The following is a 25,737-nucleotide window of genomic DNA, read 5'->3' as shown; positions in this document are numbered from 1 at the left end:
TTTGGGACCATGAAAACAGTTCTGGCAAATGCAGAACTCCAGGCTTCAAGATGAAAACCATGAGTTTAGTTTGCAGTAGGGAAGATTCCCCAAGGGATATCAGCTCTACCAGAAACAGGTACACTTCTCAACAATGGACTGAAAAAGGGAAAAAATATTCTTAACATGCTGAATAACAAATTTTAACATTTCTAAAAATAAAAACAACAACAAAAACCAAACAAAAAAAAAAAAACCAAACAGAAAAACCCTAAACAAAAAAAACAAACAAACAAAAACCACAAAAAAACCCCCACCACATAGACCAAAAAAAAAACCCAAAAAAACCCCCAAAAGGCGAGCTGTACTTTTGTAGCTGAACCATTTCATTTCTAAGCTGTTTTTCCCCCCCGATGGCTCATACTGGGAATTTTAAAGAACCTTACTTAAGCCACTAACCACCCACTGATCTCCATACACAGAATGTAAAAATACTTCTGAAAATTAAGTGTGCATTAGATGGCACTACTGCAGCACTCTATTGTTACTTTAACAATCTTCTTTTCATGAGAAAACACCAACAACCAGTAATCATTAATCTATTCTACCCAGAAAAGCAAAATGCAAAAATTGCTGCTGACCACTGGCAGCAAACTGTGGCACAAACCTACTGAATGGGAAGTCCATGGGTTAGATGGGTTGGAGATTCACATGAAGGAAAGAAAGCTTTTCTCCCTAGGTATTTCCTTCTAAAAGTTGTAGATTTTGGGATTATGATGCTTTATGAAAGAGGCTGGATTAGATGAGTAAATGTAACCTGCCATTGTATCAAGTTCTGTTTTGTTTCTGCTACTCATAACATGAATCAGGCCCTGGTTGAGTCACTGCTTTATTGCATTTTTGCTTCTTCCCCTTTGGGAAGCCCTAAACAGCTCCCAGGAAAGCTTCACCATACCCAGTACAGCACAGCTGTGGTTTCTTCCTCCTCCTCCTGCAGTTCAGGCTCACTGGTACCTTTATTTATTCATTTTTAGATGGAGTTGAACTTGCTGTTACCCCAGCTACTGCTTGACACAGAGTACCCAGGATCAGGCTGGAATTCCAGCAGGAGGCAAGTCCTTTCATATCCCTGTGCTTTGAGTTTCCCCATCAATGAAATGGGAAATCATGGTCCAAACACACTGAGTACTTTTCATACAAATGGCTTTTAAAGGAACAGCTGGCTTTTCAATCACAGGACCTTTTCTTCAGAAAGGGTACAACACTGACAATAATTAAGCTAGACAAAATCAAAGGGAAAGCTGAGACAATTCCACCTCAAACTGAGAACTGCAGAGGAGTCTGAAAGCAGCTGGAGCATGGAAAAGGGAACTGCAAGGCACCTTTACAAAATGTAGCAGAAATCATCAAATAAGGAAAAAAGTACAATCTAATTGTTTAGATGCTTGACAATCCATTACCATCTAGCTCTGCCAGTACACAACAAGACCAGCAGCTAAACTTTTGCTCCCAGACAGTTCCCATATCTCAGCTGAGTACCCTGGAAGATCCCTCTCATCTAAGGTTACTTTGGGTTGATGCAAACTTGTGCTTAAACCCTCGGGGAATGACATCTGGAAAGGACACATGGACATCCCCATGCAGAACAAAACCATGTGCAGCCACACAGGCTCCTGACTGCAAAAGGAAATGGGGGTTTGGGCAACTATTTTTAGAGAAAACATGACAGTGCTCTCATCTCCTGGAATAACCCTTGGATTGAGAAAGGCTTAGGTCCCAGTTTTTCTAGGTCTGAGCAAGTGTTCCAGCCAGTCAGCTGTGACACAGCACTATCACTACTGGCTCCAAAAACCACAGGATGCTCTTCTTCCATGTCAAAAAAATAACCTACATCCACCAAAGTCTTGCAGGCTACTATTCCCAGGTTAACAGATGAACAGCTCACAATTGAGGGGCACAATCTGGGGATGGGTCCTACCTCCAAAACACCCAGCTGAGTCCCCTTCCCTTTCTGAGCTTGTCAGTGGAGCAAGCTCCCAGCACATGGATAGAAAAAGAGGGGACCATGGGAAGAGGTCAGAGGTATCTGTTACAGCAAGATAACAGCAATTATTACAGACATCCTCAATTTCACCACTATGGATTGACTCAGAGGAACACTTAGAGGGAAAAAAAAAAAATCACATCAAACACAGTTCATTCTGCAGAACTCCAGGCCCCAGGAACAAAGGAAGGGCTGTGAAATGTGTCTGAACATGAGCAGCTCTAGAAAACCCCCCTCACCTGGAGATATCCCCCATGATAAAGGCAGTGACCTGGGTCAGGAGCAGGGAGAAAAATGGATGTCATTGGGGTGGAGTGTTGCAACCTCCTGCAGATAAAACCTTCAGGGAAAGACTCCAGAAATAAATAGAATGGCAAGCTGCCAAGTTTTGGGGCAGATTGTGTCTTTTTTTCATAGTCAATGACTTCAAGCTCCTTGATCTTAAAGCATGAAGCAGAGAAGTTTCCCTAATAAAAAAAAAAAACACCCACACAAAAGAAGACAACAAGAATTACTCCAGTGGTTTAAATAACATAAATATTTTTTTTAAAAAATCGACCTCCAGACCTAACCTTATTTCCTTTTTAAAGGAAATTAACAGCAGTGCTGTTATTTCTACCAGTGAACTGTGTTTTATGTGATTTCGTTTTTTTCAGGTTAACAGCACAGATACTGAGCACCTCTGTGATGAGAAAGACAGATTTTGCAAAACACTCTCTAATTCTTTCTAAAACACAGTTATAGACCATTCTGTCTTGCCCACAGGCCACCAAAAGAGCAGAATGATGACATACATTTTTCTGCCAGCCCACAGAGCAAATCAAGGTGATACCTTCCATATTTCATTAACACTGCACTGAGCCAAGTGATCTCCTCTTCCAATACTAGCCACAAAGCCATGACTTGAAACAGACATAGAGACAAAATAACTTTCTACTCTCCACCACTCTCATTCCTCAAAGGTGAAAAAGAATTTGGTCCAAAAATAAGATTGGCTTAGCACGTTGATGGATAAAATGTTGACACAAGTACAGAGTCAAAAGACCATTTATTCAAGACTCTTAGGGCAAAAAAGAATTTGTGGGAAAACAAGGACTAAACAGCCCTGAGCTGTTGCCTCCAGGCCCAAGCTGGCTCTCATGGATCCACCCTGAGTGCAACCTGGGCTAAAAAACACAGCATGGACACCCTCAACTTGCTTGTCTGCAGAGCCAACATTGTTAGGGCTGATTTATTAACACCACCTCACAGCCTCAGCCACAGCCCAAGCCAGTCCAGGTGTCTAATCCTGAAGCAGGATTTGTTGGCAAAGAGATAAAAGGTTTGAAGAGAGCAAGGTGTGGATTTTCTCCTCTGAACCAGTGTGAGCAGCACAAACTCCTGTGGAAATGGGTATGCTTCAAGAAATCCATTATTAGCAGCCCACATCCTTTGACAGAGCATGTCTCTGTCAGCCTCCAAATCAATCCTCTCCAAGATGAGTCTTTATTGAGTGTCAAGATGCTATTATAACCATTACACACATATTAATCCATGCAGCTCAAAGGGGATCTCTACAGACTGCCAGCAGAAATCCATCAAAGTAACAGGATCTCGTTAGTGCTGAAAGAGACACATGATTTATGTTCATGCAGAGATCTTCCTGACATGCCACTCTGCTGGCCAGAGCCAGGCAGGTTATTAGATTGGGCTGTTCATAGCTGATTTAGCTGTACCACTGCCTTAGCACAGGGCTCCACGTGCTCTGCAGCACTCCGAGCATGCAGAGTGCATCAGCTCAGTGCCAGCCTGGGCTGCACACAGCCAGCCTCACAAAACCAAACAGCCAAGGTCATTTCTAATAATTTCTGGCATGCACAAAAAACATGGTAAAATTAACAGTAAAATTAGCAGCAAAATCAAACTTAAGGAGAAAAACAGAAAGGATAAGAAAAGTGCTATCACCCTTTTGTACTAAATGTGAACACCCAGGGAAAAACTGCAGTGGGGACTTTATTGTTTTAGTGGATTTGGCAGTATAGTAAAGAAAATATCAGTTTAATTTTCATTTATTGAGGCAGTTTAGTGTTAGCCAGGCTACCCACTTAAAGAATTGTACACTTTCTGGCCTGAATAAGCAAGTAGTGACAGTAACTCCAAGCCCCTTCCACCACCAGCCCTGTACAGCTCTGATATAGAGAAGGAGGTGTAGATGTACACAAAAGCAGTAACAAATTTGGGTTAACCTTTAAATTATGCATGTCTCCATGTAATGTCACAATGAACACAAGACAGGACAAAAGAAGGTGAAACTTCTTTGTAGCAGAATGTCCCCTCCAGTACCATCCAGTTTCTACAAGTACTGGTTTTTAAGGCTTTTTTTCTGAAATTCTGGAAACTACTTCAATCAGTTCCTAGAAAAACACACCCGAATTGATGTGAATGTCTTGCTCTGGCCTCATCCTAAAGCCTCTTCTGTTCTTCATTACATTTATGAGAACCAAACCAGGTAATTTTATAACCAGCTGCTTGAGTGATTGATAGTATTTCCTACTAATTGTCCATCTAGCAATAACAACAAAATTGCAGTGCTTAGGAGCAATAGCAGGCAGTCTAAATGTGTGCAGTGACTAAGAGAAATCCAGCTACTCTCTTGGCACCAGAAGGATGGAGAGAGTCACAATTCCTGGAAGATAAAGTACATATGATGACATATTATTAGAAGCAATCTTCTACCACTGGAGTATTTTCACAAATAGCCTTGGGGTGTCTTAAAGAAAACCAAAAGAAAAAAAAAATCAGGTTTGAACATTAAGATCCAAAAGCAGAAGAGAGCTGAAGAATGGCTTTTTCCTGGTACTTCAGCCTCCTCTACAGTACAGCAAAACCTTCAGAGACAGAGAGGCCAGTGTGTTCCAGAGCATTCATTTTCCTGCCAGCTGCAAAATATCCTCGCCAGTCTTTAAATTTTTCACAGCTACAGTACTTAGAGCTACTGCAATGACTGAGGCACTTTTTAAAGTGACATTTTTGCCATTAGAGAACAGAAACCATATAATCATTACCTTACTCATGAAGCAACCCTCCTCAAACCCAACTGCAGACAGATGAAAGTTTTGTAATGTTTAAAAGAAACACTTTGAAACATCAATACAAACACAGGCAGCCCTGAAAATGTGTCTTGCGACAGAACTGCCACTTGATGGCACTGCACAGCACCAAGCTACAGTGATTCACAATTATTTTATTTTCCACTTAGCCCAATATGGAATTGCTTTACTGAGCCAGGCAGAGGACGAGCACTTGCAGGGAGACCACATCAACACAGCCATTGGAAGCTATGGGAAGAGTGCAGGGGATTTGGGAGGCTATGTGAAATTTTGGCTTCATGAAATCAACATCTTCATGAGCACTGCTCTCACACCAGCTTTGCTGTCAGAACTGCCTCTAGCAGAACAAAATGACTGTCAGCACTTTGTTACAGGAAATACAGCAGGGGCATGTATCCTGAGGAATGACATGGACATGTGTTTGTTCATTCTAAAGGTAGCATAAGAATACATCCCACAGTGGAACAGTAGTTGCAGAGTATTTTTGTTCTCTTAAACCCAAATGCAGACCTCCATTGCTTGCTCCTCCTGACAGGAGAGGAGGCAACACTGTCAGTGATGCTGAGGATGAGACACCATCTCTTGTGTCTGTCCAGGTACTCCCAGATCATCATCTACCACAAGAAATAATCAATCCCAAACACAGAGCCCAAGACATGTACATAATTTCACCCAATTTTAATATAACTCTTAGTGTGATAATATAAGGATTCCTTCTGCAGTTTCAGAAAACAGGAGGAAGCAATCTAACAGCTCCCCAAAAGCAGATCATTGTCTCTGCTTTCCCACCCCTACCAGCTGTACCAGCTTTGGCATCTTCTGCAAGTCATATTAAAGTTCACACATAATGCTGCAAAGTAGTGGTGAGTTAAGGGCAGAATTTCAGAGAAGTGCTCCAGACTTCAAGCCAGACTGTTTATTGTTTACCAGCACTTTCACACCCACAAATCAGGATCACAGAAGAAAAGTTCAAATAGATAATGAGGGGAGAAGGGCTTTGAACCCATATCCAGCACTTTTAGTTTCAGACAATATGGAAGAAGGGTTGAGAAAAGGCCTCTGAGCTGCAATTTAATCAACAGCTTCTCCCGGAGGAAGATGCTGCTGAAGGTCTGGAAGCCTCATCCAACTTCTCCAGGCAAAGCTTCCTTCAGTAAATGCACAAAAGTGACCATTTCACCAACAGCTCTATGCTAACATCACACATATCTCATGAGCTAGAGAATGTCTCTCTTAAGAGAAGCAAGCCAAGCAATCAGCCTCATAATAACCAGACTGAGCAGAAGTCAGCACTGGGGTGTGACAGAACCCAGAAGCAGCAGGGAGCTTGCCAGGGGACTTTGCTGAGCTCAGGTGGCAGCTGCCAGACACCCATTTCCACAGAAGGGATGGCTTCCTGAATGATGCAGACCAGAGTTTGGGAAGTAGAGGATGAAAAGAATCTAAATCAAAGATCTGAGTGACAAAAACTTAAAAGATGAGGTCAAGCACAGTTTAGTGAGGAAAGTATTTTGCCTGGAGAATTAAAGCAGAGCCAGACAAGCTGCAATATACTCCTCTCAAAAAAAATCAGTTTATTCAGGCGCCCCAGCTGACTTTCTTAAAACCAACCAAGCAGCAGGTTCTTCCACAAGTAATGCAAGCAAATATTTTATTTGTAAAAGATGCTCAGAGGCCTCCACTCATTCATTACTCAAAGACATTTTGAAGGTAGGGCAGAAAGCTAGTTTGTCATTAAGAAGAAATCAAGTACCCAACAAATAAAAGACAAGAGTTTTATCAGATCCTCTCACCACAGAGCTGAACTAAACATCAAGGCTGGCTGTCCTCTTGCCTAAGGACCTTGAGAGAAACAAAAACAAGGCTTCTGTATAGTGACTTTCGTGAGAAATTCCCACATCAAAAGCATGTGTGGTATGTTCTCCTTTTTCTGCTGGACTGACCTCAGATATTCAGGCAGCTCAGTGGCCTATGTCACCACAGATGCCACTAAGCAAACAAATTCTGCTTTAGTAGAAAAGTAACTTAAGCACAGCTGCCAACCTCATGACAGCATCTTACTGTAGAACTATAAAAGTATTTCATTTTGTCCTTTTGTCCCCTAGGTAGAGATTTCTGAAGAACACTGATCATATATCACACAACAGTGCACAAGTGACACCTGAGGTAAGAAGCCAGACGTGAGGCACACACAGGTACAACACCTCACTGCACTCAGGGACTCGGGGAGCCACAGCTCTTGGGACAGACACAGCTGACAAAGCCTCAGAACTCTGTATTGTTAACTTTTACCTTCAACTCTTTAATATTAACTCAGAAGGTGGGGGGAGTTCAAACATGAACATAAGAGGGTATTACAATTGCTTTTCTCAGGAATACACACTGCACTTCAGTAGGGCATCATTCTCTATGAATATGCAAGCGGGGGAAAATATTACAACCATTATCCTTTTTTTCAGTTTTAGATTAAAGCAGGACAAACTGGGAAATTTACAGTAGTTCATTAACAGAAGAGGACCTACTGTACCCAAACCCCAGGTTATATTAAGAGAGGGTCAATGCATTCTTTCTGAAGCTTTTGAAGTTCATAATTCATTAAGCTGCATGACATTTTGCCTTGGAAAGTGGGAGCTCTCATCTCTATCAAGAAGTCTCCTTGAGAAACTCTGCAGGTTACACAGCTCCTAAGTGGCAGTTTAGACAAGAGACTCCATCCACAGACCTGATTAAAGACCAAAGTCAATGGCAGCATTTTTATCAATTAAGTGTTTGCCCTCTCATGCAATCACCAGTTATGACACATTTGGGTTTGTCACTCCAAATAATGTGGGCACACCTTAGACAAACCATGCAGCGGAGGAGTGCTATGATTTAAAACAAGTTTGTTCCTTTTAATCTAAAAGGAAAAAGGAAAAAAAAGTTTGCAGCAATACATCATGCTTCTCCAGCTGCTAATCTTTTCCATTTCACACCCACTGATCACTATCACTATGAAAAAATATTCCCGTCTTAAAGGCAGATCTTAAGGTTGTAACCTTGGTTGCAATCAAGAGTAGATGAGATTAATGTTTCCCAACGTTTCCCTGCATGCCACCTCAATGCTTTTCCAAAACATTCATACCCAAATACTGCTCTCAGGTCTTTTTTCAAAAAAAAAAAAAAAAAAAAAAAAAAAAAAAAAAAACCAAACCAACATTGATTTCAGAGATGTAGGAAATGCAACTGGGTTACAAAAATGATCAATAATTCTACAGAGACCCCAGAGCCAGCAGAGGCTGAAATCAGAAGCTGTGCACATTACTTTTCAAGGGAGATTTTCAGGACACTCTATGCAGCTGAAGACACAATCTTGATCGTTCCTTCACGTGTGCTCCATATTTATTAAAGTTTGGGTGGAAATAAGGACATGGCTTGTGAGCCTTGATTCTTTTGCAATTAAATCTCCTGCTGAATAATCTGCTAGACTCCCAATTAAAGATAATGTTTCTAAAAAGATCAACACTTCACATTTGCAAAGCACTTTCCCATGGATGTTAGCAACATCCATGGAGTTTAATCTACGTGACTAATGTAAACAATCTCATCTATAAACAGAGAATTAATGAATCACAACAATAAAACGGCCACCTAATAATACACTTCCATTGTTCAGAGCATTGTTAATCCTTTTTTTTCATACTCCTAGATGATCTGGATATTCCAATACAACAGGAGCCAGGAAGCACTTTACAATGCTGAAGTTGAAATTTTGACTTTTGGTGGTAGGGAGATACAACTTTTATAAAAACATGACAATCACTGAGGTCACTGCAAGCACATGAAAAAAACCAAAGAAAACTGAAGTTTGTGACTTCTCATCTCCCATCCTCCTGTTCCACCCAAGCCCTGCCAGTAAACAGAACAGCTTGGTCCTTCAGCTTTGAGATGCCGGGCTCCCTGAGCACAAAGGCCCAGGCAGACCACGAGTAAGGTCTGAAACATTGTCCTGCATCCTCTACACTGTGCCCGATAAGAATTCCCATATCAACAGGATGGCACCGAAATGGGATGTGAGCAAAGTTAGTTTTGGATTGAGTCCAGTGTCTGTGCATCAATAAAGATGTTCCCAACTGCAGTATGAGGCAGATAACCAAAGGACTGCCTGGCTAGAGGCACTTTTTTTTAGCAGCTGAAGAAATCAATGCATCTTAAGGAAGTGGGTTTGAACATTTTTATTTCAAATTCACCCCACAATATTCAGCCACAGGCTCTGCTGAGTGCCACCAACCCTTTCTAAATGCAATTCCATGCTGACATTGGTAGGGGTGGGGGAGCTGCTTGCCCCCCATCCCACATGAGCACCAGCATTGTGCTATCGCACCTGAGCTAAATTGGGGAACACTTCCCTGCCCTATCTCTCCTGGCACCAGCTCCTCAGCCCCATGACTGCACTGCTGGGAGCAGCTCCCAGGGCCAGGGGAGCTCCTGAAACAGCTTGTTAATGGAGATAACAACAGCTCTGGGTGACACATACAGTGCTCCTGGGGTCCCAGCTCCTGGGGGACAGGAGCCAGCTGTTGGCAGAGCAAAGGAGGAGCAGCTGTCCCAGCCCAGACCTGCAACAATGCTGAGCTCCAGTTCCTGGCAACCTCATCAACAAGAGAACAATGAGGCAAGGCTGAAATGAGGCACTGAATCACAAAAACACAACACTCATTATTACAGGATATGTTTTCCACCTTATTTCTTAATCTTCACACTTACAGGGGCCAGTAGTCTCATCATTACAGGCCATGACCCCTCAGTGGTCAACAGCTCTGCAGAGGCAGCACAGATGGTTTTTACAGAAGAGGTAAATAGAAGTTCAAGCAGCCAAAAGAAAGTACCAAGGATACAGCAGGTGGTCTTCCTTCCTTTTATGCACACTGATTTGAGTAATACAAGAATCTCTATCCTCCATTGGTTTGTATGTGGAAATACCATCTTTTCCATCACCCAAAAAACTTTGGTCCCAAGAACACTGGATCTCACATTCCCAAACCCCTTTTCTTAATTATGAATTATGAAATCTGGGCAACCTGGTAATTACCAGATAGGATAAAGTATGCTTTAGCTCTCTAACTGGCTTCCAGGAACTGAACTGGAGACATCATTTTTTACTTTCTCCTCCTAAAAGGAGCTCAGTAATGCTGCTGATGAAAACAACAATCTAATGGATCTTTCAGCTTGAAACTCATGGCAGATTTAGTAAAAAAATATACAAAATTGCATAATCCTTAATCAAATATATTAGCTTAAAAGAGGAAAATGCAAAGGTGTCAAAAACAAAAAGATCAAGTGTGGGAGAAACATATTTTCCTGAAAGCAGACAAAGATAGGGAAATCCTCTGACATGTCAGTATTGCCTGTTATTTCCAGTCATTCAAAGAGATTAAATTCCTTATGGAGGAATTAACCGAATACTGTTCTCAGTAATTTGAAAACAAGATCAAGGAGGCTGTATATGAAAAATGGAGTTGCCATCACTCTGAAGAAAGAATGTGGTGAGGTTTGTTATTCGCCTCCCAATGGCCAGGCCACAAGACTGCTGTGTCTGCCTTTAGAAAAATAGAAATACCAGGAAGATACCCTTTTCTTTGTGTTCTGCTGGCACCTTAGGACTCTCAGATGAGCTGTCAATTAGCAACACATGGAAAACAAAACTGATCTTAAAACGTACAAAGCATTTATACTGAGGGCAAACAGAAAGACTAAATCTTGACCTTTCACATTTCCTTAAGCTACCAACAAATTTGGTTTTTTGAAAGGGAGCTGATTTGTGTATACACCTGGCCAGGGGAAGAGGAGAGAAAAGGGAGTCACTGATGTATTAATAATGTAACTTATTTGCATTGCAAAGAAACACTATACCAAGTGCTATACAATCATTATTTTACACCAGGCTACATTTGACCTCAGCCCAGTTGTCTATCACATGGGGATGAGGACTTCTAAGTGTACCACTTCAGTATTACATATTCAATGAAACCCTACACAAAACAGTGGGAAAATAAACAAATTCAGTAGATAAGCCTGAGAAAACAAAGCCTCCAGATTAGCAAAGTCATACAGTGTTCAAATGACATGAGAATAATTTCGTTCTGCATTACACCATTCAAGTGTTTCTACTGTAGCAATTTCATCACATATTTGCACATAAGTTCCATTCTCTCTTAATGTGTCCTAAGTTTAAATGAAGTTTCTTCAAAGTCGAGGTACATTCAGTAGACTTGAGATTTAACAAAATTCAGGCAACATTTAGTTTCAAAATTCAGGATATGGTGTACTCCTGGAAAGCAACTCTACAAAATCAGGTCACACTACGGAGTATTTTAATCTTGCTTCAAGCACAGACTTAGGACAGTGGGTAGAGAATAAATTCCAATGCAAACTTCTAGTTGGTAACTAAAGGTAGGCAAAATTTAAATCCTCCATGGCCTTGAAGGTCAATACGATCCATTATTGACAACACACAACACTCTCCAAGATAAAGGTTTCTCACCCATCCTGATTGTTTCTCCTTCCTTCCCGTTAAAAACCACATTTGCAAGCAATTTTCCCTTCAAATTTTCCATCTTCTCATCCAGCTCTGCCCTGGCTGGTGAGGTCTGTGGGCAGGACCATGAGCTGCAGCAGCTCAGCCAGCTCCCAGCATGGCAAGGCAATGTGGAAAGCAAACAGTTACAGAGCTGGCTGGCAGCTTTGGCACAGATTGAACACACGCTCACACACCCCCACACATCCAGGTCTAATTTGACAGTGCCCATGTTCTCCAACAAAGCTGCTATTCAGGGCCAGGGGAAGCTTGTTCCTTATTCATGGAGGTTACGAGCTCGGAGAGGCTGACGTAAACCATCCCCTGCTGCAGCCCAGCCCTGCGCTGCCTCCAGGTCCTCCCTGCCACGTTTAAAACTCCAGGCAGAAAAATATTATCACAGTGGGCAAGCCCTGCACGCTGGGATGCCCTGTTTTCCACACTAGCAGTTTCTTCTCACCACCTCTCAACACATCAAGTCACACAAGCACTCCAGCACACTTTGGGGAGGAAAAACAGAAGTGGGGGATACCGGCACAGGGACAGCATTACATAGCTCAAAACCAACTTAAAACAGTCTGCTAGAAACCAGAGGAGCTCTGTGACTTACCTGAGAGCATTACCACTGAGCATCTGCAACTGAATTAATACAAATAAACTCCTTAGGGAACAAAGAAAAGAAGCAGCACCTCCAAAAAGCTGATGGGAAGTGTTTTGTGTGAATAGTGAAGTGCATTAATTGGTACTCACATACAACGGAGCTTGCTGTGGATTAAGTTTCATGACCTCAGAACACTGAAACAAAAAAGAAAAAGCAAGTTTAAGCTATTTTTCATAAAACTGTATGTATTTCTCTGTAAGTTGCTTTAGCACTCACACATTCCTTTTTGCAACAAGCACTTTTTCCCTTCCATCTCAGTTCCGCTTTCCTCCTATCAATCCTCACTTCATATCTGCTTTTTATGGCAATTATCAATCCTTGATTGAAATCCTTCCACCAATTTCCCCACTCCTCCATGAAAAATCATTTATGAGTATTTGTAGTTCTCTCTGCTGCTCAAGAAATCCAACTACCACCTTGTCCAAGGTAATATGGTGTCATTTTTTACCCCATCACTGGATTATTTGTTAAAAAACATTTCAAAACTACATAGGAAACGAATTACCAAAAATGCTCTGAAGGAAAAACTTCCAGAATATATGATGCTCATATTCTGATTAGCATTTTTCATAATAAGAATCTAAAATTACTCATCCTGCAAAAGCTATTTTAGTCAAGAATCTTTCCTCTTTCTGGTCTCTCCCTGGAATTTCCCTATTACCTGGTGAAAGTTTCTTATATTGAGCTTTGAATCAGTTGAACCAGAGTTTCTCTTGAGTTACTTCCACCACTCCAGCAGAAAATATTCACTCTAAACAAAAGCTCTAAGTTTTCATTTAATGTGTGTATTAAGAGATCCAGGATCCTAAGATGAAGGAATGCAAAACAATTAAAAATGGAATTTCTGCTGTTACTCATGTCTGCAGAACTGGTAATGCTCTGCAAATACTTCAAGCTCTTTTTAAAATAGATGAAATACCATTCTGCTTTTCACACCAAAAATGCAGGATCTTGTTCATACTTTGCTCCTTTCCAAATCCCACAGTTTGCCTTTAGTGAGACAGAAATTAAACCACAGCCTAAGTTCTCTTAGCTGATTCCAGCTAGCCTTGCTCCCTCACACGCTCTCTTCATTTCACAAAATGTTTTTGTGCCAGTTGCTTTAAAATACCAGAGCGACTTGCCAAGCTTGTGCATCAAAACAGCCCCTCTGCAAAAGGTCCTTTGAGGCAGCCAGTGGATGGAGAAATATTTTGCAAGAGTTTCAAATCCAGTCCAATTCCTACCTGCTTTTAACCTTGAGATTCCCCTCCATACAGCAAGAACACCCTGATAGTTATGCTTGATAGTTTTCACTGTATTTTCAGCTCTTAAAAAAATTACTCAGGAAAAGAGGGGATTAGTAGCACTAGCTGCCATTTGGGCAGGTGAGCTCCAAGAACAGCTCTGAAAACCATCTGCACTTGTGCCCTACAACATGCCCCTGGCAGTTCCAGTCCTACTGAGGCCTCAAAATGAAAAAAAAGGAAACAAAACCAAAAAATGCACAAAATCTGCCAAGCTCCCTTATGACCTATCTGAGCCTCTCTCTCCTGTTCTGAACCTGGGTGTCCTAAACAGCAGCATAAAAACACTCCCTAGACAGGAGCATTTATTGTACCATATAGAAATCAAATCATGCTTGAAAAAAACCCCTAGCTTTCAAGCTCACTTCACATATGGATTTTTAGAATTTCTCATTGGTATAGACTAATTCCCTCTGAATTCAAACTCATGACAGGTTTGTTTTTTTTTTTGTGGTTTTTTTTTTTTTTTTTTTTTTTTTTGCAAGAGAAGTGCACAGTAGCAGCAGCGAAATAAGGTGACACTGCTGAACAGTGGCTCTTGTCAAAAAATCATGGGAATATTTCATGCAGGAAGATTTTTTTCCCCCTCTTATTTTACTGGCTGACACTTACATCAGTCACTTAAAGTGATTCCTTGGTTCACAATGTACATGCCATTCCAATTTTTCTAAGGATGCAAACTTAGTTTGCAAGGAGCCAGGGAGATTTGGAAGATATTTCATTTTATCTTATTAGGGAGTTCTTTGGCAAAGCACAGGAGAAAAACTGAGTGACAGATAAGCCTGAATGACTACTCTGAGTCAATAAAGGACTAAATTTAGGTTTCTAGACAAGTGAATTTCTCCAACCAGTAGACAGGCAGGGAGCAGCCTCCAAAAAACTTTAGAAAACGTTTAATCCAGTAAGAAGAGGAAAAACAAAAAGCAGATCATACTGGTCATAACATAGCCAAGATACCCAGGGATCCTAATACAGTCAGTAAATTGGACTACTTCAAGTGTAAAAATGAGGAGGGAAAGGAAGCTTAACAGCTAAACTTTGTTTTCTCCTATTATTAGAGGGGCACAGCCTCCAAGCCAATGCCTGCTCTGAGCCCCAGAAAGCCACTTCTATATTTTTGGGCAGGAAGAACTTGCTGTACCAAATACAGAAGAATGCAGTGAGAATAACTGGCCCTACTGTGAGATCAGAATCTGGACTGCACATGAACTGTCTTGAAATCCAAACTAACAATAACAGGTAAATATAAATCCCACCTTCCTTGCCCAGCTCCCCCCCAGCACCCTCACAGCAGCCCACAGGTTCCAGTAGCAGCTGCCTGTACTTAAAACATTTATGGTATTTCTCACAAATAGCTAAACCTTTTGAATTTCAGTGGGAGGTTTATCACAAGCTCCATAAACATCTGGACAATTACATTGCAAGGTTTTTAGAATTATATTAGGTTTTCCACCTTAGGGTAACACAGTGAAACCCCCCGTATTTGCAAATTGGAAAGTAGGACGTGAAATGAAAATCCAGGTTCAAGTTCTTCAAAGCAACAGTGGTTTTAGACATTGTAAAAATTTGCAGATGTCAGTAAAATAGCTACTGGAGCCTTCTAAAATGGGACAGACACCTTTCTGCTCTGTTAAGCACTGAAGAATTAATACACTGAGTTTTATTAATGTCTCTTTTAGAGAACTTCTGTGTTATTTCACATAAAATTTCATGGATGAGGACAAACGACTGCTCTTCATTTCTCCGGGTATGGTAATATATGTCAGGGAAAGAAAAGGAAAAAAAATCTTTTATTTGTTTTACTGTGGTTCCCAAAACCTCATCCAGAATAAGGGCCCCACTGGATACATGCTGTAAAAATGTCAATGCAAACAAAGTTTCTGCCCTGAAGAGTTTACAAATAAGCACAGGCAGCAGGAAGGGACACAAACCCCTTGTGCCAAAGCAATAAACCCTCTTCTCATCCACTGCCCCCAGCTACCACTAATTTGGCCATAATTAGGTGGCTTATTTCTTCTAGACATTGCAGGCAAATTGTGTATCATGAGGACAAATCTGACAGAGAGGTCAGCACTCCTCCAGGCCAACCCATTCCACATACAGTCTGTAGGGCTGAAGGACTTTGAACACCATGAATGCCAAAATGCCTTTTCTATTTTCCCATCACACCCTGGTCAGGATTGCTCTCTTTGGCACTTAAATCAAATGCTGGTTTCACTGCCCAGCTTCTGTGAGCTCCCCAGCATCCACTCCTGGCTGCCTGGCTCCATATGGGGCATATGTAAGAAAGAAAACACTGTGCCACTCTCAAGAGCTGCCCATTAACAAACCTATATTTATCTTTTTATCAGAAAGAAGATCTACAGGATCTTCTACAGGGCAGAAACAAAAACAACCACTCTTGCCTCCAGCAACTGAGCAGAACTGCAACAACCAGGAGGATGAGGGGTATTTAATCCACGTGGTACAGGTGGGAAAGCCTATCTACCCTTTTCCCTCTCCCTCATGCACTAAACAAACTTCAACTGTAAGTGTTTGAGTTTTTTCAATCTTTTCAAGTTCAGTTTTTAGGTATTTTAAGTAAACTTCAGCTAGATATATACTTCAAGTTTAAGCTGAACTTTATCAGAATCTCAGCACTTGACCTTTTCATTTATCATTTTAACATTTGATTTTTAGAAACATTAATCCTTATTTGCAAAGCTCTACCCATGCACTCTGAGCTGTACCAAAGGAAAAAACCAAAGCCCAAAGAAAACCTAACCTGATCTTAGCCATGAAGAGCCTGTGGTTGTAGGCAAGAGAGAACAGCCAGAAAACACAAGAAGAATCTGATGGTTACAGATGGCATGGAAAGCATTCCAGTAGATAAACAGAAATGCAGAGAAAGCAGGATGGCTTTCAGCTGCAAGTATCACAGCATTGCTGGGATGAAAGCCAAAGGAGGATTTACTTTTTTTTTGATGCAACAGAACTTATTTTGTAAAAATTATTCTGTAGAACTGGTTTGAAGAGACTAAACTTTCATTTCAAGGCTCTGGAATAACAATACACCAGGTAGGCCAAACTACATATATCCTATAGAAATTAGGAAAGCACTACTGATGCTAGTTATCTGCAAGAGAGCAAGACAAACAGAATTTATTTTATATATTTCTTTGAACAGGGACACAAATAACCCACAGTGGGCCAACCTGCCTTAGAGGCAACCCTTTAGGCAAATAACACAGAAATTGTGAAAGTGTTTAAAGAAATCCCAGGATTTCCTGGGAGCACACATTCACCTCCTTTGCTGAGCTGCATCACTTCCTTCTATATGGCTGCACTACAAAAATAAAACCAAGGTTCCAAACCCACACCACTTCTCATTCAACAAAGCACAGTGTCCTCAAAGGCACTCCTGGTTTTACAAAATGTTAATTTATGAAGTACTTGGATATATCAAGAGGATTGGGTTTCAGGCCCTACAGAGCTGCTGCTGCTCTAAACTACACAAGATAAATAAAGATGGGGAAGTGGTAAGTGAGGGGAGCAGAGAGGAGACCAACTGCCCATATACAGAGGAATTCCTGCTGGAGCCATGATTTCACGCAAAGAGAACTAAAATAGCAATGTCTTTCACAAGTTTATTGTTCTCCCCTAGTGCCAGGGGAATTGCTAAGCTGAAATATTCCCCTTTTCTTCTGAGTGGTATATGACCTTCATTGTGTTGTATTACCCATCATCAGTCTCCTCATTTTTTTTGTTATAACACAATTCTTTGAAAAAAGGCTCTTCTTCATTTATTTTGGGTTTTTTTTTTTTGTTTTTTTTTTTTTTTCTTTTTCACCTTTAGCAAAAACTCTGGAAATGGAAAGAAACAATGACTTGATCTTGGTTTTATTACTTATATTTTCTTGTGTAGTCTTTTTCCTGGGTGTATTCCCGAAAAGTTGAGACCTGCAGTAAGTTACTCTTACCTTGTGGTATTAGGCAAGACATGGGTTTGTTCACACACTCTGTTCCACGAGTTTCATTCAACACTGAATGAACACCAGAACTCACCATTCATAAAATGAATGAGCTTTCTAATCAGTGTAATCACTGTACTATTGCCCTGTTCTTAAAACCCATGTGAAAGGAGACTGAAAAAAAAACAGGACAAAACCTACAAATAGCTTTGACAGGAAAAATAAATCCATAGCCCAGTTCTTCAAGAATGTGCATGGAGAAATTTGTATAAATAGAGTAGCTGCAATTGCAGTGACTAAAATAAACCCTAAGACAAGCATCATAATACCAAATGCAGAATAACTTTCTCTGTAGCTGTAATAATGCATGATTTTGTATATCTGGTCAGAAACAGGAGGCTGGAGGCATTAGAAGTATCTCATCCCAAATTTATTTAGCAGACACACAGAGAAGTGATATCACCAGCAAAAGTCATTGACCCTGGAAAGAAGAGGAGCTGAGGAAACAAGAAACCACATCTCAAACATGAAGCACCAAACAAGTTACCAGCATACTGCAGCATTGTGTTTAGTACCAAAGCTGAGCCTAGAACTACAAAACCTCCAAATATTTGTGTGCAATCACCTGAATTTATGTAACTCCCTGAACGTGATGTTTTCTCACTAAATGGATTGCTTAGGAATAAAAATACATCCCTCATGCAGCATTTCCATATTGCTTCCCAGCTGTGTACTGTCTGCAAACAAAAACATATGCTGCCATTCAACTACAGACAAAGAGGAGTTTCTTGGGTACAAGGGAGGGATGAAAAGGAGGTTTAGAGATGTTTTGTGTTGTTCTCATCACTCTCCTCCAACAGCACAGAGGTAACCCAGCAAGCCACCCTCAGAAAAACCAGACACACAGAGATTCCTTTCACAAAAAGAAAAGAAACCTCACAACAATTTTCTCCCTCTAGAAAAAAAGTAATTTAAAAAACATATTTAAGTGCAAAATCTGCCTAAAATCTGTTGGCCTTTTTCTTTACAGTGTTGGAAACCACAATACTGTGGCATGCATGTACAAGAGCACATCAAGCAGCAGTGGGGGAGTTGTAGAGCTGAGCCACTTGCAGAGGGGCTGGAGCCTCACTGCAACACAAGCTAACAGAGCGTCACCAATTTAATTGACTGATGATTTAATAAAATGCCCTGGATATAGATTACTTGCTTTGCTTAATGTAGCTCAGCTTCCTGGCAGCAGGAACTGGCACCACACTGTTCCTGGCCTGGGAGCTGAGCTGCCCAGAGGCTGCACCCACCACTTGCCTCACCCAAACCTTTCCAATTACCCTTCCCAAAATAATGAAGTCTAACATAAAGCTAAGATACAGGCAAGCATAAAACACCCATAAAAAATAAGCTTAAACCTTTATCACGCTATAATAAGTCCCTAACTCAGTTTTGCCAGCCCTGTCTTAGTCCAGAGCCAAACACCCTTAGTCTCAACATTAAGTTTCTTCTTTTGGACCGTTTCAATCTCATAATTGTCAAAAAGATAATCACCTGGATTACTTAATTCCTACCCAAAGCCTGGGAAGACATGAAGCAATGTTGGGTTAACAAAAGCAATGCTTTCCCCATGTAGGGGAAGGCAGAGATCCCTCTCAAATGTATTTTCCTGCTCCATCCCTTCACCTATTAGTAGGTAAAAAAAAAAATCCTACAAAACTAAAATCACAGCAGCTATCTCTTTATAGTTCATATGCCCAATTTCAAATAAAGAAAGATACTGTAAAAGTAGGAAAAACAGAGAGTAAAAAAGGATTATTAGCCAGCTCTAATTATACAAACTGATCTCATCCTCTTGTCATAAGCCTCTTTCCTGTTTCCGGAATCTATTTGTGCTACAGAAAGACCAGCCTTTTGTAAATGTCCATGGGTCATCAACACAGGCTGATTAATCTCCCATTTTACAGTACACACATACTGTCAAGCAATTCACTTGTAATCCGATATAACCCTGCCCTCACTTGTAAATTTTTTCCTCTAATATATTACTAAAGGCAAACAGTACTTAAGATACCGATTTGTAAAATCCAAACAACGTTTCAAATGAAGGCATCATGCTTCTATAATAAAATAAAAATCACAGACCACATCTTCAGTTCAAGTAGCTACATCCTAATAAAGTTAAGACCTAACAGTTGACTTGAATTAAAGAGCAGCATGTACGCAAGAGCACACATATGTTTATACTCAAATTAAGTCCTCCAACAGGTTCTGGGGCAGCTGTTTCACGTATGCATGAGACTTTTATCTCAGGCTCAAATATTAACTTCCAGAAATCCTTAGCAGACATTCTAGCTGCCTCCTCAAATCAGCAAAATCCAGTTTATACCTTCCTATTCATATTCTTGTTTGAATACACATTTTGGCAGCAAACTGTGGGGAAGCTCTCAATGAGAACCAGCTCATGTTTGCAGGGGTGATTCTTGACTTTGGGGTTTAACCAGGAACTTCATGAAAATCCTCAGGTATCAAACTGGGCAGCTGAAGCATCATGCAAGTTGCTAGATATCCTTGAAAACAGAGATGCATTATATGGGACGAGGTGAAGAATGGAGGAGGCAAGAACAGGCTTTGGGGAGTATTTCACCCCAGTGCACAAAAGGATAAACACAGTGGAGAGCTGTCAACAGAGAGGAGATACTTAAAGCCTTACATGTGCAGTGGGAGTGAACAAAGCCTCTAACTATTGATTCCTACACTTCTTACAACAGCACATGTCCTAAAACCTTCTCCACTTCACTATTCTGACTCTCCAGGCTGTGCAGTTTTAGGAACTATGCTGAGCAATGATGGTTTCAGTAAAAGAAATATCCTCAAGCCCTAGAGCTGAGCAGTAAGGCCCTGCTTCTTTCTGTGCTTCCCAAACCACAGCACTTGTACTGCACTCCCAAAAACACAGGCTTGCAGTAGAAAACAACCCATGATGCCCAAAAAATCACACACTTTAAAGCTGACAAATATTAAATATTTCCTAGCATTTACAAACCAGGTAGTTACCCAATGCATATTTTAATAAAGGCATGCACCACCCTTAACTCTCCACAGCAGAGCGTTCTAGCCACAGGTCAAGTTGGAAAAAAATGGCATCAAGACCAAGATGCAAGACATGTTTCTGCTTGCATTTTGGTCTAAGAAGCTCCAGTGCCCAAATTTTAATGTGCTTTTCTTCTCTGAAGAATATATCAGACTCACATTTCCCTTTAGGCTCCATTTTGCAAATGCTGCCACTCTGGCCCCAGGCACCACAGACTTACTCAGGAAAAGCCTGGCTAACACTTTCCTCCAGAAGAAGAAAATTTCATCAGAAACTTCAGGTTTCCTACAGGAGTACCTGTGCTAACCTCGCTCCCTGTGGCACAGCACGACCACATCTGACACTGCAGAATTACAAATTGTTTCTTCATAATTGCTCCTCTTCTTTCAACTCACAAAACTATGGGAAAATGTTCTCTAAATAATACACTTTAGGCAATGAGAGAACATGTTCATTTTGCTGAAACATTCTTTCTGAGGCTCAAAAAATGCTCATCATTCACTCAGCAACTGCAATGATGGAGTCACTTGGTGTGGCATTCCCAGCAAGGAAAATGAGAGCTCTGCTCCCAGGGCACTGTATTGCACTGGCAATATCCTACAGGAAGTAAAACCCCAAGGAACAGAAAACATTACATCCCTAGCCCAGAAAAAATAGAACACTCAGTCAAGCCCCATCTTTAAATAAAGCATCAAATAATGAAAATCCAATAAGCAATGTTTGTACCCACTTCCACTACCCAACCTTCTGCACCTGAGCCTTTCTGCAGCACGCTCATATGCAAAGCCCCACATTTTGCAGACACTTAAAACTGTTTCTTTCCACTGCCTTTACAAAGTGACCTTTCAGGCTGGTCCCTCAGGAAATGAATGGGTTAAGTGCCCACAGGTGCCAGCTTCCCCAGTAAATCATTTATTACCCCAGCCCAGGGACAAGGAGCTCTGCAGAAGTCAGAGCCCACGCTGTGCAGCTGTTCCCAGCCAGGCAACTCTCCACAATTATGTTATAACACAGGATTAAGCTCGGGGAGTGGAAATCCGTCCCTTCATTGCTGATGGCTTTTTTCTTTTTTTCAAGTTATGCAGCTATTTTAAATGTTACAGAGCTCATTAACATGAAGTTCATTAAGCAGTAACCACTTTATGAATGAAATGAAAAGATTGTCATTATAAACAAAATTATGGAAATACTAGACCAGCAGGTAGAAAAAGGAAAGGGTATGAGAATGCTGCTCCTGAACTCCAAATTAGCCTTTCTTTTTTTCCCAGATCCTTCAGAGGAGGCACACCCAGAAATCAGACGTGAGGCAGAAGCTGGTTCCCAGGCAGGACTTCAGGTGAGAAGCTCTTGCTGCCTGTGCTGGGCCTCCCCAGAGATTTCACTGCTGTAGCTGAGTGAAAAAAGTCATCCCCCCTTGGTCACCCCCAGAAAGGGTTTGGAATCTTCCTCAGCAGTGAGCACAGCTTGCTGCAACTCACCACGCTCCCCAAATTAGCAGAAAGTTAAGAAATACTATGACAAATCAAGCCACAAATTGTTTCTCTGCAGCTGGTGTGCATTCCTCCTTTTAACACGATGAACTTGGAGGACAGCTCTCAGCAAGCCACTTATTCATTCCTGATAAAGCAGGTTCCATTCATAAGTGTGCCAAGGACTTCATTTCTTTCTGAAGGTCTGAAAATAGGTATAATTCCACTGCTCAACCCCACTGAAAAAAGGAAAACCCAAATTATTACAATACATACTTGTCTCTCTACAAGCAACAACAGTTTCTGATTAATCCACCCAGCTGTTGCCACAGCTCAGTAACACCAAATGACTTGGACTCAGTCTCATTAAAGCACTGGTCTTGTAGGCAAGACCATGGAAAATACAAGGCACTGCAGAAGGTAAACAGGTTAGGGACAGTGGGAGGAGAAAAGAGGCAGCTTGCAGTGGTTTTCCTCCCTCCCTCCCTTGACAGAGCTCACCCATTTCCAGGCAAGACTCTGGCAGTTTCTTTGCTTCAGGCTAACAGTTTTTGCACATTCAAGTCTTTTTGGAGAGAAAGGGTGTAACTCCATGAGTCAAAACAGCTCCTGTCAGCATTGCAATAACCATACAATCGCTTTTAGGTCAGATCCAACCCGTGATCTGGTTCACCACACCAAGAAGCTGGTGTTAGCTGAACAACAAACCCAGAAGCCTCAACACCCTGACTGCTCTGGGGCAGACAGACCGACAGCCACTGTGCCGACCAGGAGGCACCTCAGCTCTGACCCCAGCCAGCTCCTGTGGAAATCCTGGGGCTGTAACCATATGCCTGTCTGCCCCAGGGACATGAAAGCTCCATCTCAAAATATCAGAGAAAAGCAGCTGATGTTTTAAGTGTTAAGTGCTATTTTATACCGTGGCATCTGGTTAATACAGGAGGCAACACTGCATATCCCTTTTCTAACCCCACCACAAAGAGATTGTATTTTATGGCAAAATAACTTGTTGAATTTGTTTATATCATTGTAATTGCTTTAATATCAGCATCCCCTCCTCCTGTCAAGGCTAAGTTTGACAAATGTCTTGACAATGGGCAAACCCATCCTCACAAATCCCTCATCTCAATCCTGGTGTATACCTAAAAGAGCTGCCAAAACATTTAACCTTACTTTAACTGCATGAAGCAGTACAGGTGGCTCCAAGATCTTCCTCAGGCTGTTCCCACACCGAGCAGGGAGAAGTAGGGCAGGTCACAACACTCAGCTCCTAGAAGGGGGAAGAAGAAGAAAGAGTCACCAGGTGCAAGGGTCAGCATGGCTGAGAGCAGTCCCAACGCCCAAACTGGCACTGCAACACCTCTGCCAAGGGGGATGGAAACCATCCTCTCCTTTGGCAGCCATGTGGGAGGCATGTGTTGCTTGCTGCAGAAGTCCCATGTGGTTCCATGAGCACACACAGGACAATAGCCACATTATGGCCAGGGCTATTTATAGACACACACGGGCATCTGGCACCACCTAAGAATAACTGCACTGCTGAGTTGTATTTGCTGCTGTCCTGCTATTTGGTTTATCCCCAAAACAGTTGATCTGCTGTCCATCACCATATCCCAAACCACTAAGCTGGCCTTAAGTCCTCTGCATCCATCAACAGAGCCTCTCCAGACAGACTCCATCAAACTCTTTGTGGACTCCATTACACCAAGGTGTTTCAACAAGAACAAAGGTAGTTGATGGCAGATGGTGACCAGCAGATGAAGCCCAAATTTACCAGGACATCTCTGCCAAACCCTTCTAGGTTGCCTGCAATTTTTCCATAGGCTGATTCCCTGCTCTGGGACAAAATCTACTCAGTAGATTCATCCATAGGGATGGTCTCTAAAGCGTAACTAGAAAGAGCAGTTGAAGTGAATCAAATGTCAAAAGGTGAAAAGCCAAGGTTGGGTTATAGTTTATTAAATGCTGTGTGGGAGATTTTATTAGCTAAGTCAAAGTTATCAGGGTATCTCAGACCATCATTTGGTTACCACACCAGGAAAGGTTGTGGCTGCACACAAACACCACCTAACATAAGCACAATACACCAACTGCCTCCTCCTGTTCTACCAGAGAGACACTCTGCCCCTGCACTCTCCCTGTTGGGAAAACATCCATCATCTGAGAATCTCACAGCCTGAGCCAACCTGACAACCTCAAAGTGCAATTACAAGCACAGAAGTAACAATGGCAAAAGTAGTTACCAGCTGGGAAATCAATTGTACTGTGTGAATTAGCTGGGGAAAGTACAGGACTGGAAGGTGAGGCACTGTACAACAAATCTCACTCCATCTACACAAGACCTGCATCACCTGAATATCTCAATGTCAGTTTTACACAATGTTTTTTCTTAAGATGTACAGCTAAAAGTTTCTTTTATCTATTCTGCTGAGAAATGGGGAGAGTATTTTGCAAGGCACTACAGGGTACTGTTCTTTACTACAAATATGTCTATTTAGACATAGACTAAAGAGGAAAACCAGATAAAATTTCATCCTCTTAAACTATGAGGATTGTGTATGAATTCCTTCACTGCCATGTCACACATTTCTGAATTACATTCTTATGCCAAACTACTGGAGCTGAAAGTGGAATTACCTGAACTCTTAAATCCCAGTTAAGAGCGTACAAACACTCTTTGGATTCATTAACCAGTAAAAACCACCCTCGCAGTCACAAACAAGCAGACTGGAACTTTCCCCCGGCATTTCTGTAGTGTTATTTTCAGGACCTCAATTTAGAAGATTGTTACTGTTTGATATAGCAATGATTAACTATTTGCCATCCTGTGTTGATCTCCAAGGAACAGATCTTTCCAAGGGACATACAACAATACAGTGGTTTCACTCGTTTCTGAGACACTGATAACTTGGCTTTTAAAAGTCTATTTGTATATTTTGGCAGAGAAAGCAGGGTTTGCTGCTATCCCTTTGAACCAACAAGGACTGTGGGTATGGCAAACATTGCCAGGGTAGACAGTGAGCATGCTGTGAATCACTGCAGGTTTTTCCTCATCTCCACTAAGGAATGAGGGTGTGTGTATGGAAAGCTCACTTGGATGCTCAGGACCTGGAAAGTATTAGCAACTGGAGAAAATAAACTGGCCCAGCAATGAAGACTAACATAGATCATAAAATTCTTCCTCACACTTTTTTGTCTGGTTTTATTCTGTGGGAGTTTTTAGATTGCTACAAGAAGAAGTAACATTAAAAAGTCTTATATATTTTAGTTCTGTGTGTAAAGAACCTGCACAATCAGTAAGGTTGTCCACATCAAAGTACTAATTCCCCAAAGAACTGATTTCTGCTTCCCATGAAATTGTTTTGGGACAACTCCTGCATGCCTAAGCACACCCATTTCAGAACGATTTCCCCATGGGGATTTCTTCCCCTCCTCCTCCTTTACTGGGAAATCATTACCAAGTGTTGACGAACACGAACATAGTTCCTGTTTTCTGAATCTTAAAAAGATGGGTTTAAAATTTATGTTTCATGGGTGAGCTCATACTGCTTTACAAATGAAAAACTGCTCAGTATTATCACAAGAAAATGATGATATACAGTAGCTTTATATAAAGCAACT

At 41.4% G+C, this 25,737-nt stretch overlaps 1 protein-coding gene across 8 annotated transcripts in view; it reads right to left on the bottom strand.

Annotated features, from left to right (window-relative positions):
- The window catches only part of AKAP13 (A-kinase anchoring protein 13), a 208,409-nt gene that overhangs the window by 137,719 nt on the left and 44,953 nt on the right, over positions 1–25,737 (bottom strand). For all 8 annotated transcript variants that reach the window (XM_050978263.1, XM_050978265.1, XM_050978266.1 and 5 more), the window contains exons 3-4: positions 23,290–23,386; positions 12,416–12,460 (exon numbers count right to left, since the gene is read on the bottom strand). In XM_050978263.1, coding sequence (XP_050834220.1) covers positions 12,416–12,448 — 33 coding nt within the window. In that variant the 5' untranslated portion in view covers positions 12,449–12,460; positions 23,290–23,386. The remainder of the gene's footprint in view (positions 1–12,415; positions 12,461–23,289; positions 23,387–25,737) is intronic.

Source organism: Serinus canaria, chromosome 10, assembly GCF_022539315.1.
Source record: "Serinus canaria isolate serCan28SL12 chromosome 10, serCan2020, whole genome shotgun sequence".
Taxonomy (NCBI): Eukaryota; Metazoa; Chordata; class Aves; order Passeriformes; family Fringillidae; genus Serinus; species Serinus canaria.
The sequence above is the reverse complement of the archived record's forward strand: the minus strand, read 5'-3'. Positions and strand labels throughout refer to the sequence as shown.